The sequence below is a fragment of the Clinocottus analis genome, unplaced genomic scaffold, assembly GCF_023055335.1.
Source record: "Clinocottus analis isolate CAN_PGR_092001 unplaced genomic scaffold, fCliAna1.0.p SCAF_9, whole genome shotgun sequence".
NCBI classification, from domain to species: Eukaryota; Metazoa; Chordata; class Actinopteri; order Perciformes; family Cottidae; genus Clinocottus; species Clinocottus analis.
The window spans coordinates 6,920,888-6,939,619 of record NW_027176251.1 but is presented as its reverse complement, the minus strand read 5'-3'; the positions used below and the strand labels follow the sequence as shown (position 1 = coordinate 6,939,619).

At 41.2% G+C, this 18,732-nt stretch overlaps 2 protein-coding genes across 3 annotated transcripts in view; both read right to left on the bottom strand.

Annotated features, from left to right (window-relative positions):
• ephb6 (eph receptor B6) overlaps window positions 1-6,326 on the bottom strand; it is a 35,670-nt gene extending 29,344 nt beyond the window's left edge. Inside the window, exon 1 of one of the 2 annotated variants that reach the window (XM_068570275.1) lies at window positions 6,247-6,326. In XM_068570275.1, the coding sequence (XP_068426376.1) occupies window positions 6,247-6,304 (58 nt within the window). In that variant the 5' untranslated portion in view covers window positions 6,305-6,326. Of the gene's footprint in view, window positions 1-3,693; window positions 3,815-6,246 lie in introns of those variants that run through there. The other variant, XM_068570276.1, reaches the window with a different exon arrangement.
• A 1,728-nt stretch (window positions 6,327-8,054) lies between these two features.
• slc2a3b (solute carrier family 2 member 3b) lies at window positions 8,055-18,038 on the bottom strand. Its single transcript, XM_068569649.1, has 11 exons — window positions 17,972-18,038; window positions 17,730-17,884; window positions 14,438-14,542; window positions 13,870-14,030; window positions 13,246-13,486; window positions 12,339-12,501; window positions 11,921-12,108; window positions 11,148-11,252; window positions 10,956-11,057; window positions 10,664-10,867; window positions 8,055-10,577 (listed from the first exon to the last, which is right to left on the bottom strand). Exons 2-11 carry the CDS (start codon window positions 17,751-17,753, stop codon window positions 10,335-10,337), a joined length of 1,536 nt encoding a protein of 511 aa, XP_068425750.1. The 5' UTR covers window positions 17,754-17,884; window positions 17,972-18,038; the 3' UTR covers window positions 8,055-10,334.
• Window positions 18,039-18,732: the final 694 nt, after the last annotated feature.

Here is an 18,732-nt window from a genome sequence, read left to right as displayed (position 1 = left end):
CTCTTGTGTGTGTGCGAGACCAAGTTGAACAAAAGAGAGGGACATTTGCGAGCAGGTCCACTCGGCAGTAAAAGCCCCTTTATTTAACTCTCAGAGAACTGCGCGACAGCATCTCTGTTATTGGTCCATCTGAGGGCCGAGACACTCAAAGTTTGTCCCTGACAGTTTGGAGAAGTGCTGACTCTACAATCTGGACCTGAGTGCTGTGTTAATGCACGCCGTCTCTCACGTCTTCCTGCTCCACTCTGGTCTTTTATTCACTCCACTTCATACCTTTCCCCCTTTTTCTACCTCCATCTTGTCCCTTGTCCCTTTCATCTCCCCCCTCTCGGCATGTGTGTATTATTCATCTAAAAAGTGACAGCAGGGTAGGCTTCTCTGTACGTAATAAGGAGATACACTATGCTCCATTATTGATGCCAAATCTGCTGTTTTGTTTCAGAATGCTTTGATACCCGAAGAGAAAAAAGAGGAGACAAAAGAATAAAAAAAGGCTGGATTATGAAACAGGAATGAGAAGAGCATGAGAGGATTGTGTTTGTGCATTTGAATGTGCTTCTTTCATGCGTTACCTCTCTGTCTGTGTGTGGTGTGGGTGTAAATGCTCTTTTCTATTGTGCAAAGGTGTCCTCCATTAGTTTATGACTGTCCCCCCCTGCCGCTGGAGTGTTCACTTCAGCTAAGTGACCCTCTCTCCATCCACCTCTCTTTGGCCAACACTTTGCCTCTCTGTGTGGTCATGCATGCACCGACACTCTCCAGCGCCAAGTGTAGTGCTGCTGTTCATGTCACGCCTCTCTGACGGTGGATGTCTGCTACATTACCGCACACTTTCCAGGCAATAGAGCCCCCCTGAAATCCAGCAAAAAGTTTCGGTGTAAATATTAACATAGGTTAGAGGGGTGTGAGGGTGTGAAATACCTTAACACCAAAGTAAATGCACCTGCAAAGTGTGCACATGTGTCACTGAGCTCACAGGAACACACACATGCGCACACACATTCCCACCAGAAATTCCCACAGGGACTGAGAGCGTTCTCAGCAGCGGTCAGATCGAGTTTTGTCTTTTGTCCACTCATCCACCCGTCTCCACCCATTCTTTATACGCTCCAGATGCTCCCACCCACAGACAGTCAGTCAAGGACAAGGCCTACACCAAACCATCATTACAAACAACCACAACGGGAGAGTGATACGCCAAGACGGAGAGGGAGCAGGAGGGTGGAGTGAGGAGGAGTGAGGAAAGAGGGGGATTAACGCGATTCCAGAAATAAGCATGCACATGCCAAAGGGAGTTATCAAAAAGTGTCTGGCGGTGCTGAATGAAAGTGCAGCTGCAACAAACAGCACTTAAGCCCGGTTAGATGACAGAGCAAATACCGGCAATGAGCCGCTGAACAGGCAGCAACAGGCACAGGTAGGAGGATGTTACACCTCAACTGACTCTCATGCTTGATTACAAGACGTTCTGACTGCGGTCACCATCTGAGGAACTGCATCTTAGAGGAATAATTCATACTGTACAATTTTGGAAATATGCTTATTTGCCATCGTACCATAAGTTTGGGCAGAGTTATATTAGAAAAGAACGAGCTCACGTGACGTGTTGTCTGACCTCATTGTTTCAAAAGGCTACGCCTCAAAAGTCATAGAAAGGGGCACCCTCCAAAACTCAGTATTGTTTGTTTAATCCATACAATAAATAAACATAACAACCATTTGTTTGTTTTGTAGCTCGTTGTGTGCCTAAGTACTTCTTGATTGGACAAATGATATACACCATGCATACTTTCCAAAATACTGTCAAACCATTGTTTAAACTTGTTCAGGTATATTCCTTGAAAAGTGCCTCCTTCACAGCACTGAGTTCTTATGTATCAGAAACAGAACCTGCTACAGACATATTTTCATCCCCATCACCACCCTCAACAGCCACCAAGGAGAAGGAATGTGAATCTGAGAGAAGATCGGTTTACTATACTCTCATTGTGTCATTTCAGAGTCGTGAAGCCTTCAGCAATCAAAGTTTGCTCTCATGCCGTCTCGTTGAAGCCAACATGCAAACTGCCAAGTGCAGCCTCTAATGTGAAATTCAAAACGCCAAACTACATTCCTCTGTCACAACGGTCCATACCACACGTTCATCTTTCAATTACATTTTGGCTTTAATTCGTTGCTCGTCAACACAGACGTGTTATTGATGACACCGTGTGCGTCGACACTGACAAAGCAGAGAGTCTTGGCTTGCAGACGCCTGACAGATTCAACCTCCCGTAACTCAAATGGCAGTTGTGTGATTCATTTGAGGAATTAAGAAGCTCTTAACAGCGACAGAAAATCATGTTGCTTTTAAAAATGACATGCAGAAACACAGCTACAAATAAAGCCTGGTCACAGTATAGTGTTGCAGTGTCAATGATGGGGAGGCTTCTTCCTCCACTTCACGCCATCATGTTAATTCTCTCTTTCTGCAGTTCGGTACACATGCAGGCAAGAGTGACAAAAAACGAAAGCTTTTTAGGGCTGTTAGTGGCATCCGCGCTGCTGCACTCCCACTGTGACAAGCATGCCATTTATTTGCTTATCTCTAATTCATCATGTCCTGAAAAAATGGCTTACTTCAGCCAGGATAAAGGAGAGTAATCTGCCTAATTAATGTCTGGTTTAAAACAGAATAAAGTGACGGCATGAAAGATGTCCCACTTGACCTTAAAGTGAGAACGTCAACATGGCTGAAAGTACACAGCCGGGTGGTTTTGAAGTGATACGTGTAATTAGTGGCATTCAAAAATCTAACTAAATGGACTACGGCTATCAAAGTAAAAGTAATCAATGTGAAGAAAATGGTATTTTTAATTAGATCCTTAATAATAACTAGAACAGTTAGCCAAGTCAATGTTTTGACCATTCTCAGTTTTTCTGCAGATATATTAGGATCAGTCAGCCAATAAAACTTGATTTTAGGTCATTTCCTCCATTATATAGTACGACCACCAGAAAGAGCTGATAGGTTTAGTTCAACTGTAAAATACACAGCTTACTATGCCAGTTTATTTGTTTACATTATATCTATAAATACTATATATATATATATATATATATATATATATATATATATATATATATATATATATATATATATATATGCTACCCATATCTGATTTTATTAAACTTCCAAATATTTATCTAATTATCTGCCAGTTTTAGTTGGACTATGGTTAATCTTATATAATTACAACTGATGCATCTATGCATAGTAGTTATTTTCTTACACTTTTGGATAATTTTCACATTTTTCGGACAAAAACTTATATTTCAGAGAAACCATCTGCGAAGTTTAGTGAGAGGGGAAATGCTAATAACTCATAGATATCTGACACATGTCAAGGGGCCCTCAAGACACCACCAGTGTTGGGCAGTAAAATTATCGTTAAAATAAAATGATGCCCCAGTAATCTATTACCTCTACCTTGTTATTTTAACTTTTTGTTGGCTTGTTTGCTGTCTTTCCATGGAGGTCAGATGGCGAGTTAATTCCATGTTAGTCTCCCAGCCTTCAGTAATTCAGTGGAAAAGGTGTAAATCCGAGTTTGGGAGCATTTTGAGTGCCTCTCTTAAATATGAATGTGAACTATTTTGTTTAGTTGTTAAACTAAAGAGGAGGAAAGTGCCGACCGTCCAAGCAGGGCTTACCTGGGGGTAACCAGAGGGTTGGCGGTGCAACGCGGTGGTTGGGCCATTGGCCAACCAGTGAAGCTCGCTCACGTGCGCTGACATGCACGAAGAGCACGCGCGGCGGCCCGGCTGTGGAGACGCTCGGTTAATAACGACACGCGCAGCGACTTCCTCCTCTGCGACATTACTCCACGACATCTCTACATGCATAGTAGTTGTCTGCTGCTGTATTAATGTTCTGAATGTTAAATACTGCTTCTTTTTTTTATGTTGAACTGTTAACCAGCTGAGGCTGAGGTCGCGACCGCTCGGGTTGTTTGCGGTCCTCGGTCTCCAGTCAAAAGGGTCGCCCGTTAAACCGAAACACCGGGTGTGAGCTGACTGCTGGGGTCAGTGAGTCTTCCTGGTTTTACACCCATTAAACACAAAAGAGTTGATGTGGCTCAGGCACCCTTGGCGGTGCTGGGCGGATTAATGAAAGCTAGGTCACGTGTAATGTACACTTTGGTGATAATCACTTTTACAATGAGTAATATGTAATATGTTAATATATATATATATATATATATATATATATATATATATATATATATATATATATATATATATATATATATATATATATATATATATATTAAAAAAGTATTTACATTCCACTGGATTGGATTTATTATTTTTTCCTCAGAGAAAGTGATTCACATTTTAATCAGTTTTGTCCCTGGCAAACCTTTAGTCTGCAGTTTGTGCAGCCTGTTGCCTTTTGGCAAATGCAGATTCAACAACCGTTTCAGTGTAAGTTCCATTAGTGATAGAAGGTAAATTTCAGGACAGGCATATAGCTGAGTGAGCATTACCACTCATCCATGAGGGGAAGAGCTGGAGGGGCATCAGGTGTGCCTCCTGCACAGACCTCCCCCTTCACTGTGGTGTGTTAATCCAATGTGAACAGTGAACAGTCAATCCTCGACACAGATCCAATAATTTAAGAGGCCAGCCATGTGGCTTCTCATCAGTACCTCACATCAACAATGCATGTGGGCGAACGTGTCAACACTTACACAGTCAGCTACTGAGAGTGATAAATCAAACACCCTGTCACTCACACTGCTGTTTGTTTGCATGCAGAGAGGCAGAAAACTAGCTTTCATTCTCTTCACAGCAATGAATTAAGGCCTAACATTACACTTCCTTATGGTGTGTGGTGTGAAAGCAGACAATAATATGGGTTGGTATAGTGTATACAAGCATTAGACAGACAGTAAACAAGAGAAAAGCAGACATTAATATTAGTCAGTCCAGACAGACACGTCATTTACTGTGCTCAAACCCGGGGCGGACGTCAAATCCTACCTTCGTGACATAACTCGATGGTTCAATTTATGTGGATTTATATGGACATCCATGCTATTGGGTTAATACTGTATTACGAAGAGCTCTATTTCAATTACACAAACAGAGTCAGTAGGCCAGTAACGCTGCAGCCTCTCTCCCTCTATCATTCTGTCTCATCTTAGTCCAGGCCATCTGTTACAAACGCAGCTCAAATCTGTGACGTGAGGCTGACATATAAGTTACCTCTGTTATAGTCTATTACTGACGCACACCTCGCAGTAAACTAGCGTCGGTGGGAGATGAGCGTGAACAGGTGCAGCTCTTTCCAACATGCGAAACCCTTGGAAAGTAATTTGTGTGCTGCCTGCTGTAACTCAGGAAGCTATATGTAGGAAGCAGAATACACACACATACATTCAAAGGCAGTTTGAGTAATCAAATTAAAAGCAGGTTAACTGGATTTTCCAGACAGCCACTTAGTCTCTCTCGCTTGATTACTGACTGACTGCTTCACTCACTTTTTCACTTTTTACGATCATCACAATGTCCATGTGGCCTATACAGAGTGTGGAGTTAAGAGCAGAGCACATTCATTGAGGAGACTGGAGACAAGCGGCACTGATAAGAATGCATTAGAGAGTGCAGGGGTCTCTGGCTGTCACATCCTCATGAGTGACACAGGGGTTATTGGTGAAAGAGAAATGGGTTATGCAACTTAATATGCATTTGTCTCCCATCTCATTTCCATATTCTTTTGTTGTGGGAGCTTGATAGGCCACAGCACGCACCTGGCACATCCATGCCAACAAAGTATTATCTAATTTGCTGCCAGTGGCCCTCACGAGCATATTCATACATATATACACATACAGATGCACTCAGACACAACACATGAACGAACACAGGACTGTGTGAGCAGGAGGGGACATGGAAATTATTCAGGGGGTCCTAAGCCGGAGGTGAGGCCCCAAAAATTGAGGATTAATCAGGCTTTCTTGTGTTGTTGCGGCCTTTCCCTTACTTGCCACAGTTTCGCACATTTTCAAAGTGGCCAACATTCCCAGAGAGCCACATTCTTAGAGAGCTATTACAGACGCATACCAAGTCTCCATCCTTCACTTGTGGGCTCTTTACGAGCACATGATGGGCGCGCTGTGGCAACTCTGCGTCCCGCTAGACTCACATAAACACACGCAATGCAACAATGAATTCAAAAGCAAGTAAAAGTTTAGTTCCTACCTTCCTCAGCTGAATTGGGCTGAAAAAACAGACAGAGAGAAAGAAAGACACTCCACATCTCCACTACAAAATGACACTGACACAGAGAGAGAGGGAGGGAGAGAGCATGAAAGAAGGAGATAGAGTGAGTATGTGTGACAGAGCTAGGGAGAGAGAGGGAGAGGGGGTGAGAGAGGGGGTGGAGTCTGTTTGCTCCCTTTATCTGAGAGAGGGAGAGAGAGAGGGAGAGAGAGAGGGAGGCTAGAGGGATGGATGGCTGAGGAAAGGAAATATTTACAGAGCAGCCCATACAATAAGTACACTGCCAATAGAGGAAGTAAACAAAACACCGTTGTCAGAGAGACGGGGTGAGAGGAGGAAAGTGTGAGAGGTTTTTTTTTTATTAATATATTTGAGAGAAACAAAGACAGAGAGACAAAGCAAAAGAGAGTCAACAAGAGAGAGTGACAGAAGGAAAAGGAGGTTGAAAAATGAATAAACAAGTTTGTCTGGTTTCTAAAACAACTGTCTCGACACGTCGAGCAACAGCAGTTCCAGCTCTCTTCAAAATGCCGAGCACAAAATTTCAGCGAGGCCGGCTGGCAGACTGTGGCATCACTCACACGTCTGGACGCTGTGCTAACTTGCATTTTTCAAGCTGTGGCATGTGAGATTGCCCAACTTCTTTTTCCTTTTTTTTTCTCTTGATCTCTCTTAGTTCTACCTTTTATAGAAAATTAATATAATTTAGACACATTTATGGATGCTTTTCATCCTCCCTCTTCCTTTACACACCCCTCCTCTCCTCTCTGTCTCTCAGGCACACTCCTAACATGATTGCTCATCCAGACACACACACACACACACACACACACACACACAGGCAAACAGATGTAGCCAAAGACCCCTCCGGCTCACGCACGCCGCTCGCTGGTCAGACTTCAGTACTGCAGCTTGTTGATGGGCTTTCATGCCCCAGTTCACTGCATTGAGGAAGACTTCAGTCGACTCTTGCAGGGAGATGTTGCCGATTGGCTTGACACAGTTAGATGGCCCCATTCCCAGCCAGCCGGGGGCCCTGTGCCCAGGGCTCTTTGCTCCGAGAGGTAAAGGACACAGCGAGGTGGATCGCGGCCCTGCAGTCATTAAGCAGGGAATTAAAACTTCTTAATTTGTTTTCAGTTTGTTCAGCAAAAACCTTTTCCCTGTGTTATTTATATAATGTGTTTTTAATACCTGTAACCATTCATTGATTAATCAGTTAATTGTTAACTTTTGGTCAATTGATAAACTTATTTAAATCTTTAAGCAAAAATGGCAAAAGAAATCCCTGGTGTCAGCTTCTCAAATTATATTATGTTCTCCTTATTTCAGTCTTCAGTGACAGTAAAAAAACATTTAAAAAAGAGGTGATCATGTACTCTGACAACTTGTGACCACATTTTACATCGTTGGAGAAAGCAACAACAAACTAATTGTTCATTGCAGCCCTAAGGTCTTTTTAGCCATCTTACTTTAAAAAAAATGGATCACGTAGGACTGCACTCGTAAAACAAAAGCAAAGACCTGTAATTTTAGAAGAATGTTTTCTTTAGAGCGGCAATGTTAAAGTACATTTTCAGGGGAATTCCTCTTTGAGGTCAAATTTCTCTCGCGTCTCTACATGTGTGTTCCTCTCGTTTGGCTTTTGAAACTGTGTGACCAAAGAGGAAATCTGACCTCATAACTCCTCCTCAGCAGGCACTCCTGAAACGTCATCACACCCATAAAAACATCTTTTTAAACTCACATGTTCAGCAGAAGCAGACAAAGAGATGAACTGAAGTCTGTTTTGTAACTCATGGCTTTATTTCAGTGTTTCAGACGGTTTGTTAGCTCTACAGTGTATAACTGCACAGCGGACTGAGGAGTTGCCGCGGTGCAGAAAAGGGATCAGAGTCGCCACAGTGCAGATGTAGAAACCAGACACAATATCAGACAAACCTCTCGCACCTTCACTCACACACGCAATTACATTAAACATCCATTGCTTTGACTCATAGCATTACGGACCGTTTATGCTCATAATTCAAGTCGATCATTCCCTTAAAAGATGGACAACTTTATTTCCTTTTTAGTTTCTCAAAGCAAGTGTCATTCGTACTTTAACCGCAGGGGAACAGAGGACTGGACGATAGAAAAACAGTAAAGGTTATTATCTCTTAAGTGACTCGCACACACATTCAACACTCTCCTTCTCACTAACCGTTGAGCAACTTCGTGACATTCAGCAGAGTAACAGTGTAAGAAAATCTGTGGATATAACATAGATGAAATAGTACTATAAGGCACGAATAACAACCAAACACCGTACACATCCGAACACATCCAGTATATTTACAGAGAGCCACACACAAAATAAACATTGGGAAGAAGTTTTCAACTGCCAAAGTGCAAGTTAAAAGCTGCTAAATTCAAACGTTAAAAAGTGCTTCCTTAAAAGTGTGTGCCAAGACGGAGATGCAACTGTACAAACACTGACACAACATTTATGAGCATGTATATGAGCAGTAACTGGAGATTCTACGATATATACATATGATTTCAGACAATTTTTTTGTGCGTTAAAATACAATTCATTTAGTGTTTTTATGTTACATCCCATGGCTAATATCTTGTTTAGACTGACATAAATGTTATTTATCAGAACACTTGATTGTGTTTCAATGAATCTCTTGAACCGGTGGTTCTCGAATGGCGGTACGTGAAGGCACTCCAGGAGGTACGGGAGATTTTGTTTGAACATATTTGAAATGAGCATCCATCTAAAAATCCTTCAGGATAGTTACTTAATAAATATTCAATAAAACATAAGTGTAAGTTCATGAGCTGAATTTTATATATTGTATATTAAATCAGACACTGATGGCACAGCACTGTGTATTACGATCTATTATTATCTTCTTTTTTTAACCAAGCATGCTTTGCACTGGTCAGGGGATACATCCTTGAAAAAAGGTTGAGAAACACTGTCTTAAACGTCTGTTTTAACACTGACAAGCACTTTAGATTTGATGCAACACTATTTTAGATGATGACTTATTGTTACTGACAGAACTTCTTATTGACAGAAGTTACTGCTTTGTACTGATGCACAAAAAGTGGTGGTAATGTATGTGTTTTTGTGTTTTCTACGCCACAGTTAGACGCTGAGTAGAAAACCAGTAGCCAACCGAGTTTTTGTACCCAACTGCTGAATTGCATAAACGACTGCACTACGACATCCTGACTGCACTCTTCAATGAAATCACAAAACACAAGAGATTACGTTGTGTTTTTTAGATCAGAAAGCCTACAGGAGACTTTTTAGGGCCTGGTAGTGCAAACTACATCTTGTTATCATACAAACAAAATACTTAAAGCAGACAGTACTAATTTACACAACTGCCCTATTTTTTATATGACTTCAAACAACACACAAACATCCTGTTCTTTTAGGGAATGCTACAGGATGAGAAGACATATTTATTATCTTCTACATGATTAAATATATGTATTCTAAGTCCATAGTCAGCACTTTGTTGTGCACCTGAAAGGGAGAGGTACTTACTGTCACACCTCTATATATATTCTGTCTTCTCAAGAAAACATGGCTCCTTGGCCCTGGCAGCAAGGCATAGCAGGCAGGCAGACTGGTCAGCAAGTTTTTTTTAGGTCAAACTACTGGGCTCCAAAACCAGCTTTTAAGCTTGACCTTAATATATAAACCCCTCCAAATCCCACAACCTTTTAACACTGGGGGTAGCCGAAGACCTGGGATTTAACACTCAACATATGTTGATCCTCTTATTTGGCAGTATACGTTGACCTGGCAGCGGGCATGTCAACAAATATTAAGTACTAGTAATTCAGTTAAGTTTGGCCCCCTGTTCAAAGCAGGATTAGAGGGAATTCTGTCAATTAATTTATCACTGGTAAATGGGGAATCTTTAACACTGTATTTAGTTGGTTTTTATAAACACACACAGCTGCTCTCTCCCCATTTGTGTGTTATGAAATATAGCTCCTCACAATGCCAATGTGTTTGAAACCTGTTGTCTGTATTGTTCCCTGAGTTTTTCTTCTCTTCTCTAAGGAAGATTCACCATGGGAACCTTGTCTGTGGGAGACATGGGAGCCGGTTCTTTGCCTTCTGTGAGGCCAGCGGTCCCCATCTCAGGCTCCATGGAGGATTTCCCTGCACTGGAAGCGAATCCCTGAGCAATATCATCAAAGGTCCTTCCTCTGGTCTCGGGCACTTTCAGGAAGGTGAAGATGAAGAACAGGATGAGGAAGATCATGAAGATGATGAAGACGTAAGGACCACACAGTTCCTGAGAGAAGACGAGAGAGACATGTCTGTTAGAGACAAAGCTACTCGCACGGCTGAAGATTTGAGTAAAGTAAATGTTGACCATACCTCCAGTTTAGGGAAACCCAGCCCCACCAGGAAGTTGGCGGTCCAGTTGGAGAGACCAGAGACGGCCATGGCAGCAGGTCGGGGCCCCTGGGAGAAGAGCTCAGCCACGATAAACCAGGGGATTGGACCTGGACCCATCTCAAAACTGGCAACAAAGCCAAACACAGCCACAATGGCCAGGTAGCTTAGAGACGGGGTTGTCTTCTGCTCAGAGAGAGAAATAAAGAGAGTTAGGACAATATGTAACACAGGAGCAATAGGGGACCTTTTTTAAAAACATCACATCACTCACCACCAAAGACAGGGAGATCGTCATGATGAGGGCAAAGAAAGCCATTCCAGCCAGACCAATCAGGTGCAACGTCCTTCGCCCCGCCCGTTCAACCAGGAAGAGCTGGGGTCAAAACAAGACAGATAGCAATTAATAACCCAATAAATATGCATCAATCCTTGTATTGAGAAGCCAAATGGGTCAAAAACTTACAGAGATAACAGTAAACACAGTGTTGACAACTCCGGCTCCGATGGTGGCGTAAATGGGTTGAGTAACACCAGCTGTGTCAAATATACCTGTCGAGTAGTAAAACACCTGGAGGGAGAGGAAGACTTTTATCAGTAACTAGTCATTTTAGTGAATACAAATTGTGTATTCTTAAATTACATTACAACCTGCATTAATTAACAAGCTTTAAACACAACACTGTTTAACACAGGTTGATAAAGCTAACGTGTTAGCAAACAGTTGCTCCAGAAGACACAGAGCAACATTTATTTTATCTGTCCTAACATCCACCTTGCAATGTAAGTCCAATATTCACTCTCTTTGGTCTCCGTCAACATCAACCTGACAGAAATACAGTATCGGGTGGTGGGTGAGATAGGTCATGAGTGTTAATATATCTGTCAGTTCAATCAATGTTGCAGCTTTTAGCCGCAGGCTGCTGCAGCTTGACTGTGATTGACAGGTCAGCCGAGGGAACTCTAACAAATTTAGCCTGGTGAAATGACCTTATTAACAAAATACCTATCAAATTCAATTGTATTTGCCACTCCCGTCGACCCTTTGTGGCTTAGATTATTCCACTCAATCTAACACTGCCTGGAGCCAAGAAGCATCTCTCGTCATGTGCTTGTCATACACATTTTTATAATTTCAGAGAATGCGCCATTAAATATTAATGTATGAGATGACATGGACTGACACTTGATGATCATATCACTAACAGTCAGCTTCATTTTGAGACTCTGTTTACTCACAGCGTTGATGCCAGACAGCTGCTGAGAGAGCTGGAGGATTATAGCGATGATGATTGGCTGACGGTAGTTTGGGGAGCGGAAGAGTTCGAGTATGGACACTTTCTTCTCCAAAGCCATCTTCATCCCTTCTTCCTTCATCTCCTGAATATCATCGCTCACGTCCTCGCAGCCACGCAGACGCACCAGCGCTACAGAGAGAAGAAGAGATGGATGAATGGAGAGCAAGCAAGAACATTATTGTGCAAAAATTATGTAAGGAAAACCTGGAATGGTCTGGGGACATCATGTGGTAAAACTTTTATAAATCACAGGGCCATGCTTCAATCCACAGATCATTAAAAATGCAAGAGTAATTCTAGAGGCAGACTCATTAAAACCTAATGTTGCCATCTTGTTGGTATAGTGTCTCAAAACGTACCTTTTCTTGCCTCCTCTTCCTGGTTGAGGACAATGAACAGGTAGCGAGGGCTTTCAGGGCAGAAAGGCAGCAGGATGCACTGCAGGATGGCCGGCAGGATGGTGAGAGCCAGCAGCACAGGCCACAGGGTGTCAGAGCCCAGAATAGACTCCAGACCAAAGATCTAAAACAAATAGATAACAGGGACGGAAAGACTTATGATGGACTCAGGTGAGTTTCAGTTTAATGAAACTAAAACAAGTGACAGAGCTCTTCTTCATGCTTTGTTCTCCTCGCTAACTGTTCCAGTTATCTTGTCTTTAGCAGAGTATATGTCTGTTCCTAGTTTCCTTATATGCAGTTGATTGATCGGTCATGTAACTTTGTAAGAGATTTGACTTTACTGTGCTTTTGAAAAATTAGGTTGAAACAAAGCAACATGTGTTAGTTTGTATTGAAAATGGAATATTCACCTTATTACCACTTGATTGCTTACAATTAAATGTTCTATTTGCTAAAAAGATATTCTGAAAGGATGCTCATGTTATATGTTTTGTATTTTCATGGTCAGGTATATATTCTTCCCCACAGGATATATTGTAAATATTTTCACAAAAAAAAAGGAATGATGATTCTGTTTCGTCTACTGATGATCTGTAGGTCAACTGGCTGATTAATGGACTTTATATTAGAAAATAACAGTCACTGATGCCGCTGTATTGATGGCAAGATGTCCAAAAAGATTTGGTGAGGTGAGTAAAGCATCTTGTACTAGAGCGTTGCAATGTTTATATTTTAATGGGCATGAAATTCTTAGCTGACATCTTTTGTCCACATTATTCTACAGAAATCCACAGCTTCTGCACAATGGAATATAAAAAAAAAGCATCAATCATATAATCACAGCTGTATTATCACATCATCATACCTGTGCCACCAGGATGCCAATAACAACACCCAGCTGGTGCAGCGTGCCGAAGGCTCCTCGGACAGCAGTGGGAGAGATCTCGCCCACGTACATGGGCGTCAGTCCCGTGCACAGACCGCAGAACATTCCGATGATCAAGCGACCGATAATAATCATCTCAAAAGATCCACACAAAGCCGACAGTCCCATGAGACTCCCACCGATTATAGCCAAGATATTGGAGAGCAACATGGACTTACGCCTGTTGAATAGAGACCAGGAGGAAGGGTCATGAGTGAGTAAAATGAAGCAACTATAAAAGGCATGTCTAAATAGTATGTATTACTTTTATTACTAATTAATCTGCTTTTACAACATTCTCATTCAATTTTCTATCAGATTTCCCAAAGAAAGAAGCAGAAAATCCTCAAATTTGAACGACTGAAATCCCCATATTTGACATTCTACATAGATAAATGACTAAAACAATGAATTAATTGTCAAAGTTGCCAAATATTGTTTTTGCCAATTGAATAGTCACACATTGTAAAAATGTATTAATAATCTTAAACAGACTGATTTGCGGTCTGTCATTTTACATGAAACTATGTCCTGCACCACAGTGTCTATTCCTGATGTTCTCACCTGCCAAATTTGGTGACCAACACCCCAACAGAGAAAGACCCCGCCATGCCTCCAACACTGAAGATAGCAACAGCAAAACTCCACACCATGGTGTTGGCTCCCGGGCTGAACGGCTCCCCGTACCGCTCCATCGACACATTTTGGAAAAACCTGCGCAGTTTCTGTCAAACCAGGAAAAAAGAATGGTGGGATTAGAAGTGACTGCTTCTTTGAATTGATGTTAAGGTCTAACAGATGTGACAGAGCTTGTGCTTGATGCCTGAGTTCCTGACAAATCCACACGGGGGCAGTGTCGCTTTTAGCATTGCCAACGTGCAACGCTGTGGTTACAAATGAGACCAGCAGACATCTCAAGGACCGTACATTTAATGTCTGCCTCCTAGCACAACCACAGATACAGAACAAAAAGATTTAAAAAGTATTCAAAATGATGCCAAACAAAATGGTTGTTTTGGTTATTACAATATTGAAAAATGAGTGATCTATTATTGATCCCTCTCTTTTAACACAAAACGACACCCATGACAAGTCTCATCAAAAACACACACACACACACACACACACACACCTGCTCGGGTGCATTGATGACCCCGGTGTTGTAGCCAAACTGTAGTGAGCCAATGACTGCTGTTGAAACACTGTAGAGAAGGTAAAAGGTCAACTTCTTCTTTGGCTGTTGGGAGAGAAAAAGACACAAGAGATATGGAAGATTAAAACAATGAGCGAAAGGAGTTTATGGACAATCACCCCTCAGTGTGTGTGTGCACATGGCCTGCCCTTGGCTCTACAAAGCTCTTGTTGTTTTACAGTGACACTGGTAAAACACACACAATGAGCCTTTATAATTCTGCTCTCCCTCCTTGTTTTCAGCTTTCTGCATTAGCAGCTCGCATCACTGCTGTAAAAGCTAGGTGTTACAACACAGCACAGCTCTGAGGTATTTCTCAGCTAAGTAGCTAAAGACACCCTGAGAGAATAAGACTGAATCCTATTGTGAGTGTTTTTCCCCCTGCTGGTTTCGGAATTAAAGTGGGTTTAACTCATAATAACAAGCTAGTACACCTGCCAATATAATCTCTAACATAGCAGGGCATGCTGGGGAGTAAAATTTGCAAAATGTAAAAGTATACAACCAAGCACAATTGAACAGAGTAATTGATTCATTGAAGTTGTTGTGTACAGGAGAGAAACACACTTTCAAATCTTTTCTATGTTTAAATCCCCGTTGAAGTTTCACTCTGATTCAACAACAAACCAAAATACATCTCTTTTACATTTACTTTAATACACCAACCTTCTGAGAACGTTTGAATCCTGAGTCTCAAAGTCCAAATTGACTCATTAATAAAAAATGAATCCATTTGTCATCACCCTGTCTTTTCAAAACCCGCCCTCCGTTTCAACACAAACTTCATGTTGCGAGATAATTAGTTGTTTTGCACAATTTATAGTCTCACTCAATTTAGAAAGCAGACACAAAGACAAGCACAATGTGCTTTGTCCCAATGTTTTACCAGACATGGTATCACCATCTGCACAGATAAAATACAGATATATACATAAAACTCCTCTCAACGTCATGAAAGCACATAAAACCACCTAAAACCAAGATCAAAGGGAAGGTCAAGGAGTCTCCTGAAACAAACTGTCTGTTCTTTCATCAGGTTACCAACACAGGTCAGAATGATACAACACACAAGAGGAAGTTAGGAGTAACTTGAAGATATTTCACCATAGTAAGATAGTGATAATCAGTTGAAATTAAGCCACAGTGTGTTTCTCAGGGACATTATGGCCTTGTCTCATAATAAGGACTAAAACTAGCTGAATGTTCTGCTGTTACAGTCTCGTGAACTTCATGTGGCGGACAGAGTGTCTTGACAGTTTGGCACACAGGAAGTGCTGCCAACACGATAAAGTGACAGCGAAAGAGAAATGTAAAGTTCTGGAAATAATACAAATGCATGATGAAGATTAAAATAGAAATTCTGAAGAAGAAAAAACGGAAGCCAACATTTACATCAATAACATGTAACTACAAATTAATTGCAAGCCATGTTTGACATTTGGCACAAGACCACCTCAGATAACCTGCTGGGTTTCACATGCCAGGTTTGTCTGCGGTGCACTAGGGAGGATCTGATGAAGAGAAACTGCATGTGGGTGCGTGGTTGTGTGTGTGTGTGTGTGTGTGTGTGTGTGTGTGTGTGTGTGTGTGTGTGTGTGCTTGTAGTAGAGACGTGCTTATGTTGAAAAAGATTTAGAGACAGCGATTGCATTGATAACCCTCTTGCGAGAGCAACTATAACGAAGGAGTGGCCGACTGAGTGCACTTTATTATTTAATGCGTCAGACTCTGAGGTTGCTGATGTTGTGAGGCATTATAGTTGCACAATAACATAATACTAGTGATGTATGTTTCATAATTGCTAGCAGCAGCCAAGCATATACATTAATCCTGCTCAATATGTGCAGCTGCACACTACAAGATACTGCACATTTTGGTTTAAATTATAACATACTCTATTAAATTCTGCTAAAATAGTTATGATCAATATGTAACCGCAAACAAACAATAAGACCAATACTAACAACTCAGATTTACTCAAATGAACTTAAAGTCCTTAAATATGGATGTTTGAAAGTGCACAACTCAAACTCTGCTTGTGAAGAGCATGTGGTATGATAGAAAGCTCAAGAACAGCTACTTAATGGATCTCGTCATGAAATTATTCTCCTTATTCCTTTACTGATATTTGGTCAATTTGTCCTTTAACAGTAAATATAAATTTGACCGAAGTACTCTAAACCACATGGAGTCACTTGGTTTCAACAGTTTGTCGCCTCTCTCAATACTCAGGAGAAAGACTCTTGACACATCTTTTCTTTGACACGCTATCTTGCAATCTTTGCCACTTCCTCTCTCTTTTACTCCAAACATATTTTTTCCACCTGTTTTAGAAAATAAAAGGGCTTTCTCTCTTTGTTTGACTATATTTGGTTGAACCTTTCCTTTCTCTTTATCAATGTGTTACATTCAAAAGGAAAGATATTAGTTTTTGCATAACGTTGTGCTTATGTTTTGCTGGAGGCCTTTTGGAGTACATAGGATAGTATTCATTGTGGTTTGGTGAGTTAACAGACATTAACACACATGTAACAGCCATGAAAATGAAATGACTGCATGTTTCAAAAGATAAACCACAAGGATGGTTTGCAAAGACACATGATAGCAGGCAAAGTCACTGTAGATATTTGTTATGATGCCAAAGAGTTAATGCTTTTAAATGACTTTAAATCCTCTGTGTACCAAAACTACAACCTATTGTGTGTCCTATATTTGTGCATTTGCAAGTTGTAAATCCTTGCTTCCCTTCTTTCAGAGCTCCTTTGGTTGTCCCTATTCCCTGGTCCCACTTTTTGGACTCCACAAATAAAAGCACGAAACTAAAAACACACATGTTCAAACTTGCCACCCACTGGTCTCCCTCCTTGTCTCTTACTCATCTCCTGCAGTACTCTCGCCCAATCTCCTGCTCTTGCCAGAACGGAAAAATACAGAGTTGTCAGTCTGTGACTCGTAACACCACACTCTTATTCATTAGGAGGTGTTACTGTTTTCACAAGAACTCAGAATGAAACAAACAATGGCGAAATAGCCGGCGCTCTTCCTCAGGGACCACGGGAATAATAACATACAGCTTAAAGTAATGTGTTTGTATCTGAGAAGTTGATAGTAATGTGCAGAAACTGTACAGCAGTATCACACATTTAGGTTTTAAATATTAAAATAAGTTGGGGAAAAATAACAGAACCAACATAAGCAACACATGCAATAGAATTAGGAAACAGTGATATACCTTATCGTCCTCCATTCGCTCCATCTTTGCTGCTTTGATAGAAGATATTATGAAGAAAGACTACAGGAACTCTTCAGTTTGCAGAAGAAGCACTTACACAGAGCGTTCTCGGTTTCCTTAGGCACACACCTCTGTGCAAACAGTCTCAAAGAAACCTGAATACAAACAAACACAAGAACAATGTGATCATCAATAATGAATACATGTGTTAAGAATCTATGCAGCTGTCCTATAGCTCCTACCAGTAAGGATCATAAACCACAGACCTAATAGAAAGCCAGGTAGAGTGGAGAACTTTTCTGCTCTCACTGAATTCAACAGGAGCCAGTGCCCAAAGTGACAGTAACCCCTCCCTTTGCTTCCGTATTCACCCTCCTCTTCGGCTCTCTCTAATCATGAACTCAAACGAGAAAAAAAAAGATGACCAAATTACTCTCAACCACATGGAGTTACTTGGTTTTAACAGTTCGTCGCCTCTGTCTCATTAAATTAAATGAATTTTGCTTTGACATTTTTTTTTTTTACGAACATGAAATGTCAAATCAATGAGCTGCAGAGACTTCAATAACCCACATGAGCGATGGAGCTGCGATGATGCTCTACGGGGTTTTATTCAAAACATGCTGTATTACGTACAGAAGGCTATACTTTACCAATTAGTCATGTTATAATGACAATACTAACATTTGAATGTTTTGGGGGTAAATTAATAATCTGCATTAGTTAATCGGCGTTAAGAATATGTTGTTGTTGTTTTTTTACCGTTATGTGGGATTTGTGTCAGCGTTTGTATCCAGTAAATCAATCCTGTGAAGATGGTGTATGCTCACGCAGATGTTCAGCCCTCCCTCCCATCTGTGTGTTTTTATAGAAAGTGGTACTAGTTTACCAGCACGTTTCAGCGTTAATGGGTTTTCCCCCATACGCTCTTTACGCACAGGAAAGCTTCCCTGTGCGTAAAAAAGGGCATGCAAAAAAATGTTCCACGCAGTCGAGTCACTTC